Genomic DNA, 20,663 nt, shown 5'->3' with positions numbered 1-20,663 from the left:
GAAAGCCAGAAGATCGCTAGTAGAGCAACTTTGATGGAAGCTATACTGACGATTTGATAAAAGATTGTAAAATGAAAGATGTTTAAGAATCTTCCTATTGAGTATAGATTAAAAAACTTCAGACACACAAGAGATTAAAGCTATAGAGTGGTAGTTTGAGGGATTAGAACAGTGACCTTTTTTAGGAACAGGTTGAATACGAGTATAGGCAAACTTCCAGCAAGAAGGAAAGGTAGAAGCTGATAGACAGAATTAAAAGCATTTGCCTGGGCAAGGTGTAAGCATAGAAGCACAGTTTTTGAGAACAATAGGAGGGACCCCATAAGGTCCATAAGCCTTCTGAGGGTTTAGGCCAGTGAGGGCATGGAAAACATCAGTATGAAGAATTTTTGATTGATGGCATCAAATAGTCAGAGGATGGAGGAAAGGGAGGGACAAGCTCAGAATCATCCAAGGTGGAGTTGTTAGCAAAGGTTTGAGAGAAGAGTTCAACTTTTAGAGATAGAAGTGGTGGCAATGGTGCCATCAGGATGAAATAAAGGAGGGAAAGATGAAGAAATAAAGTTATTGGAGATATTTCTGGCCAAATGCCAAAAGTCTCGAGGAGAGTTGGAGTTTGAAAAATGCTGACATTTTCTATATATAAAGGAGTTTTTGGCAAAGTTGAAGAACAAACAGACTTGGCATGATTCCTGGCAGAAATATAAAGTGCCTGAAACTCAGATGATGGAAGTCTCAGGTACTTTTTGTGAGCAACATCTCTATCATGTATAGCACAAGACCAGGCTGTGTTAAACCAAGCTTTAGACGGTTTAGGTTGAGAAAAAGAATGAGGAATATATGCGTCCATGCCAGACACTATCACCTCTGTTAATGTGTTTAGCACACAGAGATTGTGTTTACAGGCATTAATGAAGTTTTTCCTTGTATAGTCATCTCTTGATTAACACAAATTTGAATAACACGATTTTGATTTAACATGACTTGATATTTATGGAGATATGATTAAGTAACACAATTTATTCTATTTAATGCCGGTTGACTTGACTTGATGACATCATGCACACCCACGCTGCTTCTGATGGGAACCACACCGAGATGCTCTGGGTGGGGATCCAAGAAACTTAACAGTGAATAGAGCAACTTTCAGCCATGAAATGGTATTCATCTACATATAGGGGGACATTGTTGCCATGGTAACAAGGTTGCCAGCAGGGTGTTGGCAAGATGTTAGTATCTTGTATATAAATCAAATGTTCACAAAACATTTTTATTAGCTTTTACAAGCTTTACCACCAAGAAAGGATTGTTTTATGAAGCACAAAGTTAAATCTTGCATGGAACACCAAAAATAAAGGAGGAGGAAGCGCCACATTTGTCCGCCGCCAATCAGTATCAGCTTCTTTTTCTTCTTCTTGTGATCCCTTAAGCTTGTGCATTGCTTTCACAACTTTTTTGTGAATATACTTACCCATATGTAATTACATATGCCTATATGCCATTATTCCCACACTCAGCACAGAAAATCAACCAGCACCTCTATATATAGAGATCGTGCCTATAGAAGTTCCACGTCACCTCTGTGTGCATGCGCACAGGGAACCACCAGCCAAGCTGGCCAACCATACCTCAGATCCTTTCTACCAAAATTGACAGAAACAGAGAGGGGAGGGAGGAAGGGAACCTCTTACTATGTAATTACATATGGGTAAGAATATTCACAAAAAAAGTTTTTGCTTTAAAAACTGTTTTGTTGCTAAATATACTAATTACCCATATGTAATTATATATGCCAGATTCCCAAGTATAGGTGGGAGGGTGTAACAGAACCCCGAAGATAGTAGACACGATCTCCAAAATACCCAAAAACAGAAAAAAAACGTATCCATAAATCTTGTTGCTGACAAGGAGAAACCAGAATGAAACTAAACCAGCATCAGTGAACAACCCTCAACACTGAAACTATCGGCACAAGGGAAAAGGTATCTGAATACCTATGAGTAACATCTCTTTGGTAAAAGGAGGCAAAGGTGGTCATACTCTTCCACGTGCCAGCCTCGAGGACCATGTCCAGACTCTTAACCTTTCTAAAGAGAACACTGGTCGCAATAGCCCGAACCTCGTGCGCATTCAGAAGGCGTGATTCCTCATCCGAGACACTCACATAGGCCCTCCGAATCACCTGACAAATCCACTTAGACAAGATATGAGAGTGAACAGCTCGTCTGGGATCCGAAACTGTGACCAACAACCTAGAGCAGGACAGCCAACGATCCCTAGTCCTGCGAAGATACTCACGGACCGCCCAAACCGGACAAAGAAGGCGGTCTACCTCATCCTCCCCAACAAAATCAAGAAGAGCAGGAATAGTGACCTCGTCGAAGGAATGCTGGCCTGGACACTGAGTCTTAGCCAGGAAATCTGGAGCAAAGAAAAAGGTCATGGACGTCCATCCCTTGGAGTGACACACCTCAGCCGACAGCCTGTGAAGCCCACTAACCCAACGAGCTGATGCGAGTGCCAGAGGAAACCTGGTCTTAAGCGAGACATCCCTCAGTGAGGCTGTCCGCAAGGGCTCATAAGGAGGACGTAACAAGGACCAAATTACCAGAGAAAGGTGCCAGGCAGGTAACCAAGGCAAACGAGGTGGACAAGAGACCACAAAGGAGCAGAACAGAGAAGAAAGGTCTGGATCGGTGGAAAGGTCTATGCCTGACTGACGCAGAATAGGAGCTAGGGCACAACGATAACCCCTAATTGCTGACACTGACAGGCGCTTTGACTCAAATAGGAAAATGAAAAAGTCTGCCAGCTGCACTATAGAGGCAGAGCACAGATCCAAACCCCACGACTTACACCAACCACAAAAGACTCTCCACTTCGCCTGGTAAACTGAGGTGGAGGACTGACTGGTCAAGACATGAACTTAACCTCGCGTTCGGAAGAGATGCTGGAGAGTCGCCACACGTGAAGACGGAGCTTTACCGGAGAACCATGGAAGAGAAGACGGTGAGGTTGTTGAAGGAGAGACCGCCACATGGGAAGAACCCAGGGACTGTCCACAAGCAAGTCCAGCAACAGGGGAAACCAGTCTCCTTGAGGCCAAAGAAGAGCCATTAGTGTCATATGCACAGCCTGCAACTCGCGGATCAGAGCGAACGGTGGAAAGGCAAACAGATCCAGACCGTCCCATGGAAAAGAGAATGCATCCTGTCGCCAGGCTCCCTGATCCGGAAGAGGAGAAACATACAGGTGCAGATGACGAGTCAGTGCCATGGCAAACAGATCTACCACAGGAGAGCCCCACACCTGGAAGACTTTCCTGCAAATTTCGCAATGTAGGGTCCACTCTGAACCGACACACTCCCGACTGAGCACATCCGCAATTACATTGCGTTGTCCTGGAACAAAAACAGGGCACAGAGACATGGAACGGCTCTCACACCACCAGAGAACTGTCCCTGCTAAGGCCGACAGAGGTTCGGAACGAGTGCCCCTGGACCTCTTGAGATAGGCGACCACTGTTGAGTTGTTGGACATCATAGACACCACCGATCCCAACAAGGTCTGCTGAAAACTCTGGAGCACCCAAAAGACTGCCAAAAGCTCCAGATGATTTATGTGGAGCCCCTGCTCCTCCACAGTCCAGACTCCCGAAGCCAGAGAATCTCCCAGGTGAGCTCCCCACCAGAGCTGGGAAGCATCTGAGAACAAGATTTGTTCTGGGGGCAGCACTACGAATGAGGCACCTATCAGAAGTTGATTCAGAACCAACCACCAAGGAAGGTCTTGCAAACACTGACGACTTGGAGCCACCCGCCACCAATCTGGGTCAGAAGCAGCCTGCCAATGCCTCTTTAGGCACCACTGCAGGGCCTGCATTCACAGGAGCCCACCTGGCACTTACCGTGCTACAGACGCAAGATGTCCCAGCAAAGACCTCCAGAGGGACACTGGTGGAGCTTTGGCTAGCAGAAACTGTCGGGCAACTGCCTGAAATCGGTTGACCCGATCAGGCGATGGGAAGACTCGGGCTCTGACAGTGTTGAGAACCATACCTAAAAACTGCTTCCTCTGGCTGGGAGACAGATTGAATTTGGCCCAATTGACCTGAATCCCCACTCAAGAACACAGAAGCAGAAGAGAAAGGGCATTGTTGAGGCATGAAGCCCAAGAAGGACCAGAAATCAACTAATCGTCCAGATAATGACGCAAGGGTATGCCGAGGCAATGGGCCCAAGCTGACACGGGAGCCATCACCTTGGTAAAGACCTGAGGAGCCGTGGCAAGGCTGAAGCACAGGGTCCGAAACTGGTAAACTCTGCCCTGCCAGACGAACCACATGTACTTGCGTGACCGCGGGTGGACAGGAACCTGATAGTAAGCGTCCCGCAGGTCCAAGGACACCATCCACTCGCCCTCGGCTATTGACTCTAGCACTGACGAAACTCTCCATGCGGAAGTGGGTCGCCACTAGGAAATTATTTAAGACTGAAAGGTCGCAAATCGGTCTCTAGCCCCCTGTGGACTTGGGCACAAGGAAGACGTGAGAATAGAACCCGGCCTGAGGGTTTACCACTGGTTATATAGCTTCCTTTATCAGCATCTCGGAAACCACGGCCTTCAGAGCCGAATGACGGTCTGAGCCCTCCCTGTGCACCGGAAACTCCACAGGCGCGCTCGAGAGGGGAGGATCCGAGGAAGGAGAGAATGTAACCATACCGAAGGGTCTTGACCACCCACTCACAGGCCCCGATGTTCTCCCACTCCTGCCAGTGCCGCTGCAGACAACCCCAACTTATAGTTGCACCTCCACAACGTCCCTAGCGAGAGCCCTGATGGCCCCTAGAGTGGCCACAGAAGATTCCTCGAGTGGAAGGAACCACTCACCTTAGGAGCAGGAGGGGGCGGAACCAAAGGAGGCACAACCGGTGCATGGCGTCGGGAACCAACGGCCCCACCAGCCTTAGCCCTGACGCCCTGAGCTGTGGAAGCCAAGCCACAAGCAATCTGGGAAACGAGTGACCATTGCGAGGACTTAAGCTCCCTCTGCTCCACTGCTGCAAGAGTCTGACCATCAAAAAGGTGGGGCCAACAGCCGTCTCTCTCGATCACCGTAAGTATTAGGGAGGTTTCTCACCACAGCCTGCCTGTGTAACATCATCATCCTCAAACGGAGCATTTCACAGGGCTGAATAATATTTAAATTTGCCCAGGCAGTCCAAACCCCTCTAGGGGGCAGCACTGGAAAGGCCAGCAAGGGCTCCCAGAACCTGATCTGTCCAGGAAGAGATATCAACCAGAGTACTCAAAATACCCTCTAACTGAGTAGCCATACACCAGGGAAGACTCACAGACAGATCTTTACTCTCCACCAAATGAAGCAGCTCATCATTGAGAGGAGGAGCTCCACAGAAATCTTCTTCTGGAGTGTACCACCTCTCCACCCTTGAAGCCCATCTCCTGGGCAAGGCGAACTTGGCAGACGCTGGATTAGAGATCCCCAGGGAACAGTCCAGCTGTTCCCTGTGAACCTCCAGAGCCAGAGGAGAACGAGGCAGCACCAAGGGAGTGGAGCCAGGCTGTGAAGTCCCAGAGGTCTGCTCGACCCCAGTCTGAAGAATAGAAGCAAGAGAAGAGGGCATGGGGAGACCCAAGGACTCTCTCACTGAGGTAATAAGCTCACAAAAGGAGGATGCACCTTCCTCATCTGGAGTGCCAGCCTCCCCCAAGAGAACATCATCAAAAACCTCATCCACCTCTTCAGAAAAACGAAGGCCAGCCCTTGGCAGCAGCCTGACGAACTACTGTGCCACCAGGGTCCGCGCTTTACATCAACTGGCCGGGGCCGGACCTACGAGGGCATTGACCCCTGTAGCAAATCAACATGAGGCAGGCCCATGGAAGACACGCCCGCTGAGCCTGCAAAATTGCCATCACCTGGCAACCCACCAGGGAGTGGTGCTGCATGAAGTCCTGTTTCTCCGCCACCAACAAGGCCCAAGGAGGAGACTGGCCCAGCAGGAGCTGGCTCCCCACAAACCCCCGAGGCCTTACCAGAGAGAGGAGCAGCGCATAGACTCAATCTACCGACCCCAGGACCGGCCACAGAAGAAAATGGATCCGCGGGAGCCTGCAAATCATTCAATCCCGGAGCCACATCAGGGAGCGGGACTGCACACAAGCTCATTCCACCGAGATCTGAAAACTCCCTGGAAGCACCTGACACAGCGGGAGTCTGCACCACACTCACTGCTGGGGCCATGGTACGGAACAGGGCCGCACTGAAGCTCACACACCTGAAGCTAGAAAAGTCCACGGAAGAGCCTAAACAGCGGAGGACTGGACCCCACTCTCTCCCAGGGCCAGACTAGGGAGAGAGGCCGCACATACGCTAACTCCACCGAGCCCCGAAAACTCCGTAAAAGGGCCAGGAACAGCAAGAGAAGGCACGCCACTTGCTACTGGCGGGGCCGCACGCAAATTCACTCCCACGACCGCCAACTTCGGGGCAGGGCTTCGAACAGAAGGAGCCTGTCCCCCACTCACTCCCGGAGCCAAACCAGGGAGAGGGGACACACTGAGACTCACTCCACTACTACCAGCAGCCACCACCGAAGGCCCTGAGCCGGGGGGAAACTGGCCCCCCTACACCAACCTGCGGGGTGGACGCACACTCGCTCCGCCATCCGCCAACCCTGAAAACACAGAACCGGAAGCAAGGGGCAACAAAACCACTGACAACTGGCTAATAAAACCCTTCATAGCTGCCAGATCAGCCTCTACAGCGACAAACCTGCTGGCCCAAGGGGCCTCAGAAGCTGGCTCCTGCCGGCGAGAACGCTTTTCATTGGAACCGCCAGACGATTTGGCCTGCTTCTTCTCCTTAGCAGAATGTTTCTCAGCATCCTTCACATACGCTTGGAACCGGAGAAGGGAGAGGTGGGAACACTCACTGCACCGGTCTTCGGCTGAACACATGGCGGGCCGACAAGACACACAGCGGGAATGCGGCTCTAAAGCTTTGCCCAGCAACCACCTCTTGCCTCCAGCACAACTCCGAGTGGCCATGGCAACTCAGGGAGAAGTAGAGAAGGAAGCGGCAATGAAGTGGGCACAAAAGAAAGGCAGGAAGAAGCGAGAAGAGGCGCAGGTGAACACCGTGCCAAGCACAGAAAGGATCTGAGGTAAGGTTGGCCAGCTGGGCTGGTGGTTCCCGGTGCGCATGCGCACAGAGGTGATGTGGAACTTCTATAGGCACGATCTCTACATATAGAGGTGCTGGTTGATTTTCTGTGCTGAGTGTGGGAATAATGGCATATATGCATATGTAATTACATATGGGTAATTAGTATATGTAGCAACAAATCATATCTTTGTATTCATATATGATCATGCTATGAGAATCACCTTAAATCTATGGTACTGAGTGATAGTGAACTACTATTGAAATACCACTTCCTTCAGCATGAACTTTTCTCTCTGTAACTTCATCTGGTAGAAGATATGGTATGTTAACACTCCCTGCACTAAAACACTTTACATCAACTGATTATTCACATCAACGGACAACCCATCCCGCCCCACCCTTATGGCCAATTAGTCCATAGATGTGAGGTTCAACAGTACACAGTATATATTGCATGATACTGTATCTCTCTAGAAACTTTCTTGTCAAAACATTAGAGAAGCAAAAGTATTCCTGGGTCAACCTGAGATTTATTTACCACTTTCACCACTCATAAAAAAGAAAGTTTTAGCTATACCAGTTCCACTGAAATTTGTCACAATCCACAATGGAAATCTCACTATTCTGATTAAATAGTTCATATAACCCTAATTTTCATTCCTACAATGATATAATCTATCACTGTCAAATTCAATACAAGTATCACAATAATGCTAACATGAAAGATAAAGACTCACCGGTCTCTGTCAACACCATCATCATCATCAAACAAAAATGACATGATTGCCATGCGGTACATGTGACCTGACACAGTCTCTGGCTCATTCACTTTGCGAAGAACCCAACCAGTTCTTTTCAGGTGCTGAAAAAAAAAAAAAAAAAAGGAATGGTAAATATTTATAAAATCTGAATAAAAAAAATCACAGCTCTATATGCACAAACAGCCATGAGAAATGCCGTCATACAGTCTGGTGAGTTTTATGCAGCATCCTACATTATTCATCATGATTCATTTTTTACTAATACAATATCACTGTTGTGGCTATCACTATATGTCACTTTTGTTTATATTATTTATAAGATAAAATGTTATATCAGAAAATACCATATAATATTATCACAAAAATACCATGCAAAGTTATGAGAGATATGAAAGAGGCAGGAAGAGGGAGAGAAGGAAACTATGGGTGGGACCAAAAACTCTGACATCCACTCAGCATCACCAAAAATCTATTTTTCAATTCTGTTCAAAGTCCTATTTTTGTTGACATTTCATGAATGCCAATGCACCTCTATGTAGAGATCTAGCAAAATACCAATCTGGAACACACACATACCAAATGAGAATCTACATGAAAAATTATGATGTAAGCAGAAGCAGGTCATCCCAAAACAAGGTTGGCTTTACAGAAAAAATTCAGTCCCTCCAAAAAGAGCCTAAATATTTTACCTTTCTTTCTTATCTTTTTATATAACAAAATTTACTTTTGTATCAGATTGATAAATAAGATCTGTACATACATATATATAGAAAATATAAAACCCATCAAGCCTGATCAATTCATTCCATGTACAGCACAAATTAACACAGGCTTTGGTCAACTGGACCAACTTGTATCAACATGACTTAATTAAAGAAAAGTCTGTCCTTCATATAGGTGTCAAAATCTTTCCAGATCCAACTCCCCTCAAGATTTCTGTCACCTAACCAAAAAAATATCAACAACTTTACTTCTTCATCTTTACTTCCTTTATTTCAATCTGATGGCATCACTGCCATCACATCTGTTTCTAAAGCTAAACTTTTTTGCTTAAACATTTGCTAAAAATTCTACCTTAGATGATCCATGGCTTGTTCCCCACACCATCACCCTCTGATTATTAATTTTCATACTTTCCATCAAAATCTTTTGCAGTGATGTTTTCCATGCCCTCACTGGCTTCAACCCTTGGAAATAAGGCTTATGAACCTGTGGTCCCTCCTAATGTTTTCCAAAACTGTGCTTCTGGGCTTGCAGCTTGCCCAATCATACTCTTTCAGTTATGTTTATTGACTTCTACCATTCTATTTTGCTGGAAATTTGTCCACCTTCAGATTGTTCCTAAAAAGGGAGACCATTATCATTTCTTTAATTACCTATCTATCTAGATCTTTTTTATCTTTCATCAACAAGAAGACTCTTAAATACCTATCATTTCACAATCATCTATCTGATCATCAGTATGACTTTTATATTCTAGCTTTTCTTACTAAATCAAAAGCTTCTGACAGAAACTGTAAACTTCTATCTCATCTCTAGCTAAGACAGCTTCCATAAAGTTAGGCAATCAGAGTCATTTCATTCAGCAAGTTTGTTTTCTTTTACCCCTACTAACTCTGTACAGAACCAGAAAGTTTTTTTTTTTTTTTCTACGCAGGAGGGATAACTGGCCAAGGGCAACAAAATATGGAAAAAAATGGCCAACTGGGTTGCCAGTTCTCTTAGTCACGTGTTATCCAAAATTTAGGAACAAATGTTGGATTGCAGTCCTTGAAAAATGTAAACAAAAAACTGAACCACTTTCCACTGCTGGACCAGAACAAAAAAAAAAAAAAAAAATGGACCAGAACAAAAAAAAAAAAAAAAAAAAAAAAAAAAATATATATATATATATATATATATATATATATATATATATATATATATATATATATATATGTATATATATATATATATATATATATATATATATATATATATATATATATATACAGGTATCCCTTGGTTAACGATAGGGTTACGTTTCCCAAAAACAGATCGCTAACCGAAACGATCGCTAACTGAGGGATTTGAAATTATCAACTACATACATGTATTTCGCGATGCGTAAATAAACGACACTTTCTATGTTGTTAGTTGTTATTTACACCTTTAGAATTGGTAGTACTTACCTTGAGGAGTGGATGTGATATGCGTAGTGTGTTGTTTTGTGCCCCCCGAGGGGACACAGGGCCTTGGAGGATTAAATCTCATCATGCCCACACCCGACCCAAACTCGGTCAGCTGCTTCAAACCCTTCAAATTCTTGAGAGAATACGTTTTCCAGTGGGGGTGGGTCATCCAGGCTCTCCTCATCGTCACTCAAGGTTACGGTGGATGTGAAGGATAGATTGGATGTGGGTGGAGTTGTTTTGGAGGTGGATGGAGTTGTTTTGGAAGTGGGTGGAGTTTTTTTCGAGGTAGCAGGACGAACTTTGAAGTACGACGAGATGACTCCTATGGAAGTAGATGGGATTGCTTTTGAGGTGGATGGGGTAGCTTGGGAGGTGGATGGAGTTGCTTGATCGGTAGATGGGGTTGCTTGGGATGTGGATGGGGTTGCTTGGGCGGTGAGTGGTTTGAAGAAAGATGAGATGACTGTCTGTTTTGCCATCCTTTTCTTTGCCTCAAATAGTTCTTTATACACTTTCATGTCATTTTCTATAGCATTAGTCACGCCATTACTTCGGTTTGGGTTGGGGTCATTCTCCTGGAGAAGATGTATGGCCTGGTTAATATGATTAAAAATCTCCTCGAAAATCTTGACGGAGAGGGTTCTTTCAGGCTCCTTGTCCTCCTCCATTTCCTCCAAAGTATTTTGTTTCTCCAACTCCATGAGGTCGTCGTTGGAGAGAGGCTCAGAATGACTGTCCAGCAGTTCTTGTACGTCATTCTCGTCCACCTCATTGAAGCCTGCCTTATGGGAGATATGAACGATGTCTTTCCTTACTGCTGTAACATCGACAGGGACTTCCTGTTTACGTTCCACGCACTCAGGCCACAAATTACGCCAACATCCATTCATTGCCGACTTGGACACCTCCTTCCATGACTCGTCGATGTTGTCGATCCCCTTTTTAATGTTATAATCCTTCCAAAATTGTTTCATGGTCGGCTTGTCAGGGGTGTCAATGCAGGCCAACAGCTGTTTCATGGTGCGCCGCTGGTAATAGGCCTTGAAAGTAGCGATGACTCCTTGGTCCATCGGCTGGATGAGGGCAGTTGTGTTTGGGGCATAAACATGACCTCAATATTATCTGCCCAGTCATTCATGCTCTCTGGGTGGCTGGGGCGTTGTCACACAGCAAGAGAAATCTGTTAGCAATGTTGTTTTGGGCAGCATATTCTTTTAGGAATTTGGAGAGGTATCCTGTCACGTAACTTTGCATGATAACAGTCGTCATCCACCCCTTTTTGTTTGCCTTCCATACTACGGGCAAATATTCCTTAATATAGCCAGACAGAGCTCTTGGGTTTTGGGAATGGTAAATAAGGCATGGTTTAAGCTTAAGATCACCAGCGGCATTCCCCCCCACCAATAATGTTAACCTGTCTTTAGATGCCTTGAATCCTGGTGCCGACTTCTCCTCCTTTGCTATAAACGTTCTCGATGACATCTTCTTCCAATACAGGCCTGTCTCGTCAAAGTTTAGAACCTGCTTGGCTGAATAACCTCCTTCCTCGATGCGCTCTTTAAGCAAAGGCTTGAAGGCGTTTGCAGCGGTTGATCCGAACTCGCTGCCTCCCACTAACCTTGAGGTTGTGTAGACTCCCACGATGTTTGAAACGTTCAAACCACCCCTTACTGGCCTTGAAGGACACTGTCTCGCCTATGTTGAATTCTGGTTTCAGGTCCTCCCACAGGCTCAGTGCCTTAGTAGTAACGAGTTGGGTAGAAAGAGGCATGCGGCGGTGTGTGTGGTCTTCAATCCATAGCCTCAGCAAACGTTCCAATTTTTCCATAATCGGTTCCCTGTTACGAGTTGTTGTGTGTTTGTGCAGGTTTGTGACTTGGTTGGCCTGCTGCTTCACTTGTACTTTTTCTGGAGAACTGTTGATACAGTTGATTGAGATAAACCAAGGGCACGAGCAATAGAGTTTACCCCTTCACCACCCTCATGACGAGTCACAATGTTCAACTTAATATCAAGGCCAATGCTCTTTCTCGATTTTTAGCCTTATCTCCCGGTGGAGAACAATCGTTGGGTCGCTTGGAAGCCATCACTAAGTTCACTTGATCACAAATAAGCACAAAAAGAAGTTTAGAGCGAGCGTGATAGAGTTGTTGTTGCACAATCAAAACAGCGGGAAAGACTGTGGTGTGTTTACTGCACGGGCCGCGGGTGGATGGAGGCGCTGCGATCGCGATTGCGATCGCGATTGCGATTGGTCAATCCGATCGTTAACCGAATTTTGGCGATCGTTAACCAAAAAATAGGGATTAATTTGGAGGGATCGTATGAGCGAAATATCGTTAAGTAGTCGATCGTTAACCGAGGGACACCTGTATATATATATATATATATACAGTAATACTCCGCTTAACGAACGTTCGTTTAATGAATTTCCAGTTTAACGTACTATATAAAGTTACAACCAAAAATCCGCATAACGTACAACCACATCCGCTTTAGCGAATTTTCTGGGTTTGAATTTGCCGGGTGAGGGACCGAATGCGGTAGTTTTACTGTGATTGGCTGGCTGTCTCTAGTGCTCCTGGAGCTGGATCCAAGATTCTTTAACAACGTCAGAGCAACCTCTTGCAGCGAAATGGCATCCATGAACGCTTGGAGGGATGGTGACAAGGTAGCTATCAGGTTGCTCTAAGGTTGCTGGGAACACCACCTCTGGAGGTGGTGTTACTGTCTTATATAATGCATATATGTTCACAAAACAACATTTTTATTAGCTTTTTACGAACCTTGCCCCGAAGAAAGGATTGTTTTGTAATGCATAAAGTGAAATCTTACGTGGAATACCAAACAATAACGCAGAGATGAGATGAGCCACAGATGAAGCAGGAGACTTGCCGCCACTAGGCCGCTTCTTCTTCTTCTTGTGACCCTTTTGCTTGTGTGTTACTTTCATCATGATGTTTATGCTTTCACTCCTCTCTTGCCTGCTATAATGGATATCATATCTTAGTATTCATATATGCTCATGCCACGAGGATAACCTCGACTCCGTGGCACAGAGTGATAGTGAATTATTAATGAAATACCACGGTATTTCTTTAATAATTCACTATCACTCAGTGCCACGGAGTTAAGGTTATCCTCATGGCATGAACGCATATGAATACTAAGATATGATATCCATTATAGCAGGCAATAGAGTGGAAACAAATATCATGGGGAAAGACAACACACAGGCTAAAACGGTCACAAGAAGAAGAAGCGGCCAAGTCACCGTGAGTCTCCCGTTTCGTCTGTGGCTCATCTCATTTCTGCTTTATTTTTTTGGTATTCCATGTAAGATTTCACTTTATGCATTACAAAACAATCCTTTCTTGGGGGCAAGGTTTGTAAAAAGCTAATAGAAATGTTGTTTTGTGAACATAAATGCGAGAATGTGAGAGAATTTGTACGTAGCTTCCAGTGGCGGCTCGTCAATAGGGACTACGAGACTGCAGGCCCCCAGTGGATTTCTAGGATTCACGAAAATAATGTTAATTTATTTATGTTTGACTACCATTCACATGAAAACATCAATTCTCATATGTTTATATGAAAAAAAAACTGCAAAACAATGAGGAAGTACAGAAATTATTTACTATTTAATGATATGAAAGCGGGGAGAAATGGTGGAGAGGCTTCCCGGGCGGAATGGCGAGTGTGGACTGAGTCCAGCTCAGTCTTGTCTCAGCCGTTGTTGTGGCGAGGTGAGTGTTCTTGTGTCAGTCTTATTTTCGATCGTGTTTTTCAATTTGTCAAGGATGATTTTAAAATATTATTGATCAGTGATGGCTTGTGCTCAATCTTGATTATCATAGATGGTGTAAAATTACAGAAACATCATATATAATAGTATTTTTTTTTCTTTTTCCCAGGTAGGCCTAGCAGTATTTTGCAAAATGGCACAAGAAGAAAAGATGGTTTCTGCATTGAAAGAACTCAATTTTTCACAGTTAACACTTCAAGAGAAGGTAGCAATTAAACGAGCAGGTCGCCCATTACCAGACATTAAAATTCCTTTTCAAATAGCCTAAGCCAGCACTAAAGAAGTCAAGCATTTACTGTTAGGATAAGACCTAAATAATTAAATAATTATCTATCTATCTTTATAATCTATCAATCAATGATATGTTAAACAATAACCATAAAAGCATTTAAGATTTTATTTATCTGAATGTGAGACAGCCCCCCTATCAGTAACAGTCACGAGCCGCCACTGGTAGCTTCTCTAACTTCCAATGACTCATATGACATCATAAAAGTAGTGGTACACCGGTGGCTCAATGTGCTGCCAAACATATAAATAAATTTTTTTTTTAACCCATGTGGTATGTTGGGGACCAGCCCAGAACGCATCCTCCCCTTATTTCCATTATTTCCTATCAGAAAATTACATCCGCTTAACGAATTTTCGCTCTACGAACAGCTTTGACGCCCCCTATCCTGTTCATTGAGCAAGTATTCCTGTGTGTATATATATATATATATATATATATATATATATATATATATATATATATATATATATATATATATATATATATATATATATATATATATATATATATATATATATATATATATATACAGTTAAGTCCCGGGTTACGTCGGTCTCGAGTTACGTCAAACTCGTAGTTACATCAGTCCACTATAAGGCAATTTAAGATTAAAAAAATTAAAAATTTACAAATCATAAAGTGCGGGATTTATGATTATTGTTGGTGGTTGCCCGCCACACCGCCTGCCTCACGCTTGAATATAATAACACCCTGCCTCAGTTCCACCACACCATCGCCCCTGGCAAGAGTGTTATCCTACTTCTGCGTTTACTCACTCAAGTTCTTAGTATCTTGCTCAATGGCACCAAAGAGAAAACTTCTTAGTGACAGCAGTGATGCTAAGAAAAGGAAAACCATTATGCTACAAGAAAAAGAGGACATAATTAAAAGACATGAGAAGGGAAGCAGCAGCTGTGTGTGAGGGAGGGAAGAAGAAAATGGGAAGCCCGTTACCATGACAACGGGGAGGTTGACGACCTTGAGGGCTCGCACACCCATCACAACAATAACAACTCTGGAGCCTTCACCTGGGCCACACGACACTCGCAGCTCACTTGCACCGTCTGCGCCTGTCTGCTGATCCTTATTGCCCTTTCCTATTGCATTTCCTCCCCCGTTGCCCACGCTTTTACTCCTACCGCACTGCACTACGCTCCCAGCTGTCCACCCTGGGCGTCACAACATTCGACCTGCCCACCCTTCTGGCAGCTTCAGGCGTCCACCCCTCTCTGCAACCTGCAGTCCTTCGCGTTCGTGGCCCTAATCAACAACAAAAAACCGCTTGTGTTTCATATTCCTACATAGTTGTAAATAATATAACAATATAACCTTTAACTTACCTGAATGACCATAAACAATGATTGGTTGAAAACTCGACAATATGCTTTGGAATGTACGGAAACTCGAGTTACGTACAAAATCGACTTACGTCATGTTTCAGGAATGTAACTCTGACGTAAACCGAGACCTTACTGTACTTGGAAGGGTCGGTGAGTGTTATTGCCCATGTTTTGAGGCGCTAACCATAAAAATGTGTTTTTTTTTCAAAGTGCCTTATCTTTTCGCACAGACTGTGTATATATATATATATATATATATATATATATATATATATATATATATATATATATATATATATATATATATATATATATATATATATATATATATATATATATATATATATATATGTATATATATATATATATATATATATATATATATATATATATATATATATATATATATATATATATATATATATATATATATATATATATATATATATATATATATATATATATATATATATATATATATATATATATATACATATATATACATATACACTCAACCCTCGATTTGCCGGACTAAAAGGGGGGAAGGCTTGTCCGGGAATGGCAAATGTCCGGCAATGGAAAATGTCCGGGGGTCTACCCCCTTGCCGGACTTTACCCTATACAGGTTGAACCCCGCTTTAACGGCACGCGATTTACCGGAATCCCGTGTTTAATGGCAAAAATTTCCGGTGGGAACATAGTGTTGTCTATAACGGCATTTCGGCACCTGCACCAGCTGTACCAGGAAGTTGGAAAATAAATCAGACGTTTTTGTTCAGAAAAACAAAACTGAGGGAGAAGAAAGAGACTTTGCACCAGATGTGGAAGACAAGAGAAAGAAAAATAAAAGAAAGTGCTAGTGTGACGCCGCCTTAAGTGGTGATGGGACGTACGTACACTCCTGCCATGCTGGAATGACGAAGAATGCTACAAACTCGCCGTGTGGCGCCGCCATTACTCAAGTTGTCAGCGAGTGAGAGCGGAAGGGCATGGGAGTAAGTGCTGCTGCCTAGCGGGATCAAGGGATCGCTCGCGCGGTAGGTTTGAATACGCTTGGAGACACCTCCAAAAATGTCCCCAGGTTGGACACCTCTACTGTTGAAGACCACAAATGCCTTGACACCTCCCTCAACTTTTTCTACATTAACTTCTGCAACATTCACGGTCTTAGATCTAATTTTCAATCTGTGGAACACCACCTCTCCTCTACTAAACCTCATCTTCTTTTCCTCACCGAAACACAGCTATCTGAGGCAACTGACAGTAGCCCCTTTTCTGTTCCCTCCTACTTTCTCTATTCTCATTTTCATTCCAAAGCTGGATGTTGCGTCTATGTACGCAACGACTTAACTTGCTCTCGTGCCCACGCTCTTGAGTCTTCTGAATTTTCCACCATCTGGCTACGACTTAACAGTCACTCTCAAACTAAATTCATCTGTGCTGTTTATCTCTCCCCTAACTCTTCTGACAATAGTAATTTCTTCGACTACTTAACTTCTAAAGTGGAGCACATTCTGTCCCTCTACCCTTTCGCTGACATTTCCATTCTTGGAGATATCAATGTTCACCACCAGCTTTGGCTTTCCTCTCCCCTTCACTGACCACCCTGGTGAACTAGCCTTCAACTTTGCTATCCTCCATGACCTAGAGCAACTGGTGCAACACCCTACTTGTATTCCTGACCGTCTTGGAGACACGCCCAACATTCTTGATCTCTTCCTCACCTCTAACCCTTCTGCTTATGCTGTCACCCTTTCATCTCCGTTGGGCTCCTCCAATCACAATCTCATTTCTGTATCTTGTCCTATTCTTCCAATCCCTCCGCAGGATCCCCCAAAGCGAAGGTGCCTCTAGCATTTTGCCTCTGCCAGTTGGGGGGACCTGAGGAGGTATTATGCTGATTTTCCCTGGAATGATTATTGCTTCCGTGTCAGAGACCCATCTCTTTGTGCTGAACACATAACAGAGGTGTTAGTATCTGGCATGGAGGCGTACATTCCTCATTCTTTTCCTCAACCTAAACCTTCTAAACCTTGGTTTAACTCAACCTGTTTTCATGCTATACATGATAGAGAGGTTGCCCACAAAAGGTACTTGAGCCTTCCATCTTCTGAATCTCATGCACTTTATATCTCTGCCCCGGAATCATGCCAAGTCTGTTCTTCAACTTGCCAAACACTCCTTCATAAATAGAAAATGTCAAAATCTTTCAAACTCAAACTCCCCACGAGACTTCTGGCATCTAGCCAAAAACATCTCAAATAACTTCACTTCTTCATTTTTCCCTCCTTTATTTCATCCTGATGGCACCACTGCCACCTCTTCTCTCAAACCTTTGCTCACAACTCCACCTTGGATGATTCTGGGCTTGTCCCTTCCTCTCCTCCTCCCTCATTTTCATGTCTACAATTAAAATTCTTCATAACGATGTTTTCCATGCCCTCACTGGCCTAAACCCTTGGATGGCTTATGGTCCTGATGGGGTACCTCCTATTGTTCTCAAAAACTGTTCTTCCATGCTTGCACCTTCCCTGGCCAAACTCTTCCAACTTTGTCTATCTACTTCTACCTTTCTTTCCTGCTGAAAGTTTGCCTACATTCAGCCTGTTCCTAAAAAGGGTGACTGTTCCAATCCCTCAAACAACTGTCCTATAGCTTTTTTAATCTATCCTGAATAGGAAGATTCTCAAACATCTGTCACTTCACAATCTTTTGTCTGATCGCCAGTATGGCTTCCGTCACGGTCGCTCTACTGTTGATCTTCTGGCTTTCCTTACTGAGTCTTGGTCATCCTCTTTTAGAGACTCTATCAATAGCTTTTGATAGAGTCTGGCATAAAGCTTTGATTTCCAAACTTTCTGACCATTCTATTGCTGCTGTGGTAAACTGCCACTGTTCTCCTAAATCTATTAATAGTGGAGTTCCTCAGGGTTCTGTCCTGTCACCCACTCTCTTTCTATTATTCATTAATGACCTTCTTAACCAAACTTCTTGCCCTATCCACTCCTACGCTGATTATACCACCTTACATCTTTCCACATCCTTTCAGAGATGACCAACCCTTCAGGAAGTCAACAGATCATGCTAGGACGCCACAGAACGCATGAGTTCCGATTTTTCTAAGATTTCCGAATGGGGCAGAGAAAATCTAGTAGTTTTCAATGCCTCAAAAACTCAATTCCTCCATCTATCAACTCGACACAACCTTCCAGACAACTATCACCTCTTCTTCAATGACACTCAACTGTCTCCCTCTTCCACAATGAATATCCTCGGTCTGTCCTTTACTCATAATCTTAACTGTAAACTTCACATCTCATCTCTTGCTAAAATAGCTTCTATGAAGTTAGGTGTTCTGAGACGTCTCCGCCAGTTTTCTCGCCCCTCCAACTGCTAACTCTGTACAAGGGCCTTATCCGCCCTTGTATGGAGTACTCTTCGAATGTTTGGGGGGGGGGGGGTTCAGTCACACAGTTTTACTAGATAGGGTGGAATATAAAGCTTTTCGTCTCATCAACTCCCCTCCCCTGACTAACTGTCTTCAGTCTCTTTCTCACCACCAAAATGTTGCATCTCTTTCTATCTTTTATCGCTATTTTCATGCTAACTGCTCTACTGATCTTGCTAACTGCATGCCTCCCCTCCTCCTGCGGTCCCGCTGCACAAGGCTTTCTTCTTCCTCTCATCCCTATTCTGTCCAACTCCCTAACGCAAGAGTTAACCAGTATTCTCAATCATTCATCCCTTTCACTGGTAAACTCTGGAACTCCCTCCCTGCATCTGTATTTCCGACTTCCTACAACTTCGTCTTCTTTTAAGAGGGAGGTATCGAGGCATTTGTTCCCCAATTTTGGCTGATGCTTTCCCACTTTTTAGAGAGCCAGCACTCAAGTGGGCCTTTACTTTAATATTTTCTTTTTTTTTTTTGCCCTTGACTAGCCTCTCCCCTACATAAATTTTTTTTTTTTTTTCTAAATACAAAAAACGGTTTAATTTTGCAGTCACCGCTAGCATTGGCGCACAGAAGCAGGGTTAGCCTGTCTTTCATGGGCTTGTATCCTGCAAACACTTCTCTTCCTTTGTTATACAGATCATGTTTGGTAGTTTGTTTTTTTTCCAAAACAGGCCAGTTTCATCAAAATTAACCCATTAAAACTCGGGAATGTTGGAATTTTTAGCTCACACTAACTCGAGATGTTTGGCGAGAAACACACAAAATAGCCTGTATTCACATAATGATTACACTTGGAAATTCAATAAACGAGTGAGAACAAATGGTGTTCTGCTCACAAGCAATTCTTCCTCTTTGCAATACAAAAAAACAGAAGTCTCTAGATGCTATGGTTACTAAAATATCACAGGTTGAATGAGGTGGTATCATCGGTGTACGTGGCCTTGTGTCCGATCGGGTCCAGAGGCCTTGGCTTGAGCAATAGAAAACAGGTCCTTGTATCCCGTCTCTCTCTCTCTCTCTCTCTCTCTCTCTCAATCAAAATGTTTGCAGAGTGATCTAATTTGTATATTTTTTACAAAAACATATATAAAATACATACAATAGGAGTTGCTGGTGGTGTAATGCCCCATTGTTTTTTTTTATTTTTTTAGTTAACCCCAATAGTTGGTTTTCTTTTAAGCTCGTGGTGGGGATAAAAAAAAGCAGGGGTGTGTTAACAGGAAGTGAAGTACTGTCAGTGTCTAAGCGAGCTCTATTATCTTAGGTATTTATTTTTAAAAGTTTTGTCTTATAATATTAGTTAATTAGAGTACTCAGAGAACATTCTTATGTGCCTCATCCATTGTATTGCCTAAGCCTGTGCCGCCACACGGTGAGAATTCAACATCGACAGGTGCAGTCTTATAAAACTATGTTGGTGTCGGTGGCTATATGAGGTATTTTAAGCCATGTTGATAAGCCCTCAGTTCACTTACCATTCCAGCCAATATTCCTATATTTTGTAAACTCATGGTTCAGTATATTTATTTGTCGTTTAAAGCCAACCCATGCACAAATAATGTTCCAATACTAGAGGGTAGTGTACGATAATTCATCAATCCTTGTGGTTAATTTGAGGTTTTGCCTTTGTATTTCTCATTGTAAGGTT

At 43.6% G+C, this 20,663-nt stretch overlaps 1 protein-coding gene across 3 annotated transcripts in view; it reads right to left on the bottom strand.

Moving 5' to 3' along the window:
• Positions 1–20,663, bottom strand: part of LOC123516419 (5'-deoxynucleotidase HDDC2-like) — a 116,661-nt gene that overhangs the window by 80,701 nt on the left and 15,297 nt on the right. For all 3 annotated transcript variants that reach the window (XM_045275685.1, XM_045275684.1, XM_045275686.1), the window contains one exon: positions 7,927–8,051. In XM_045275685.1, the coding sequence (XP_045131620.1) occupies positions 7,927–8,051 (125 nt within the window). The remainder of the gene's footprint in view (positions 1–7,926; positions 8,052–20,663) is intronic.

The sequence above is a fragment of the Portunus trituberculatus genome, chromosome 41, assembly GCF_017591435.1.
Source record: "Portunus trituberculatus isolate SZX2019 chromosome 41, ASM1759143v1, whole genome shotgun sequence".
In the NCBI taxonomy this organism is placed as follows: domain Eukaryota; kingdom Metazoa; phylum Arthropoda; class Malacostraca; order Decapoda; family Portunidae; genus Portunus; species Portunus trituberculatus.
Note: the sequence above shows the minus strand (reverse complement) of the source record. Positions and strands in the feature narration are given on the sequence as shown.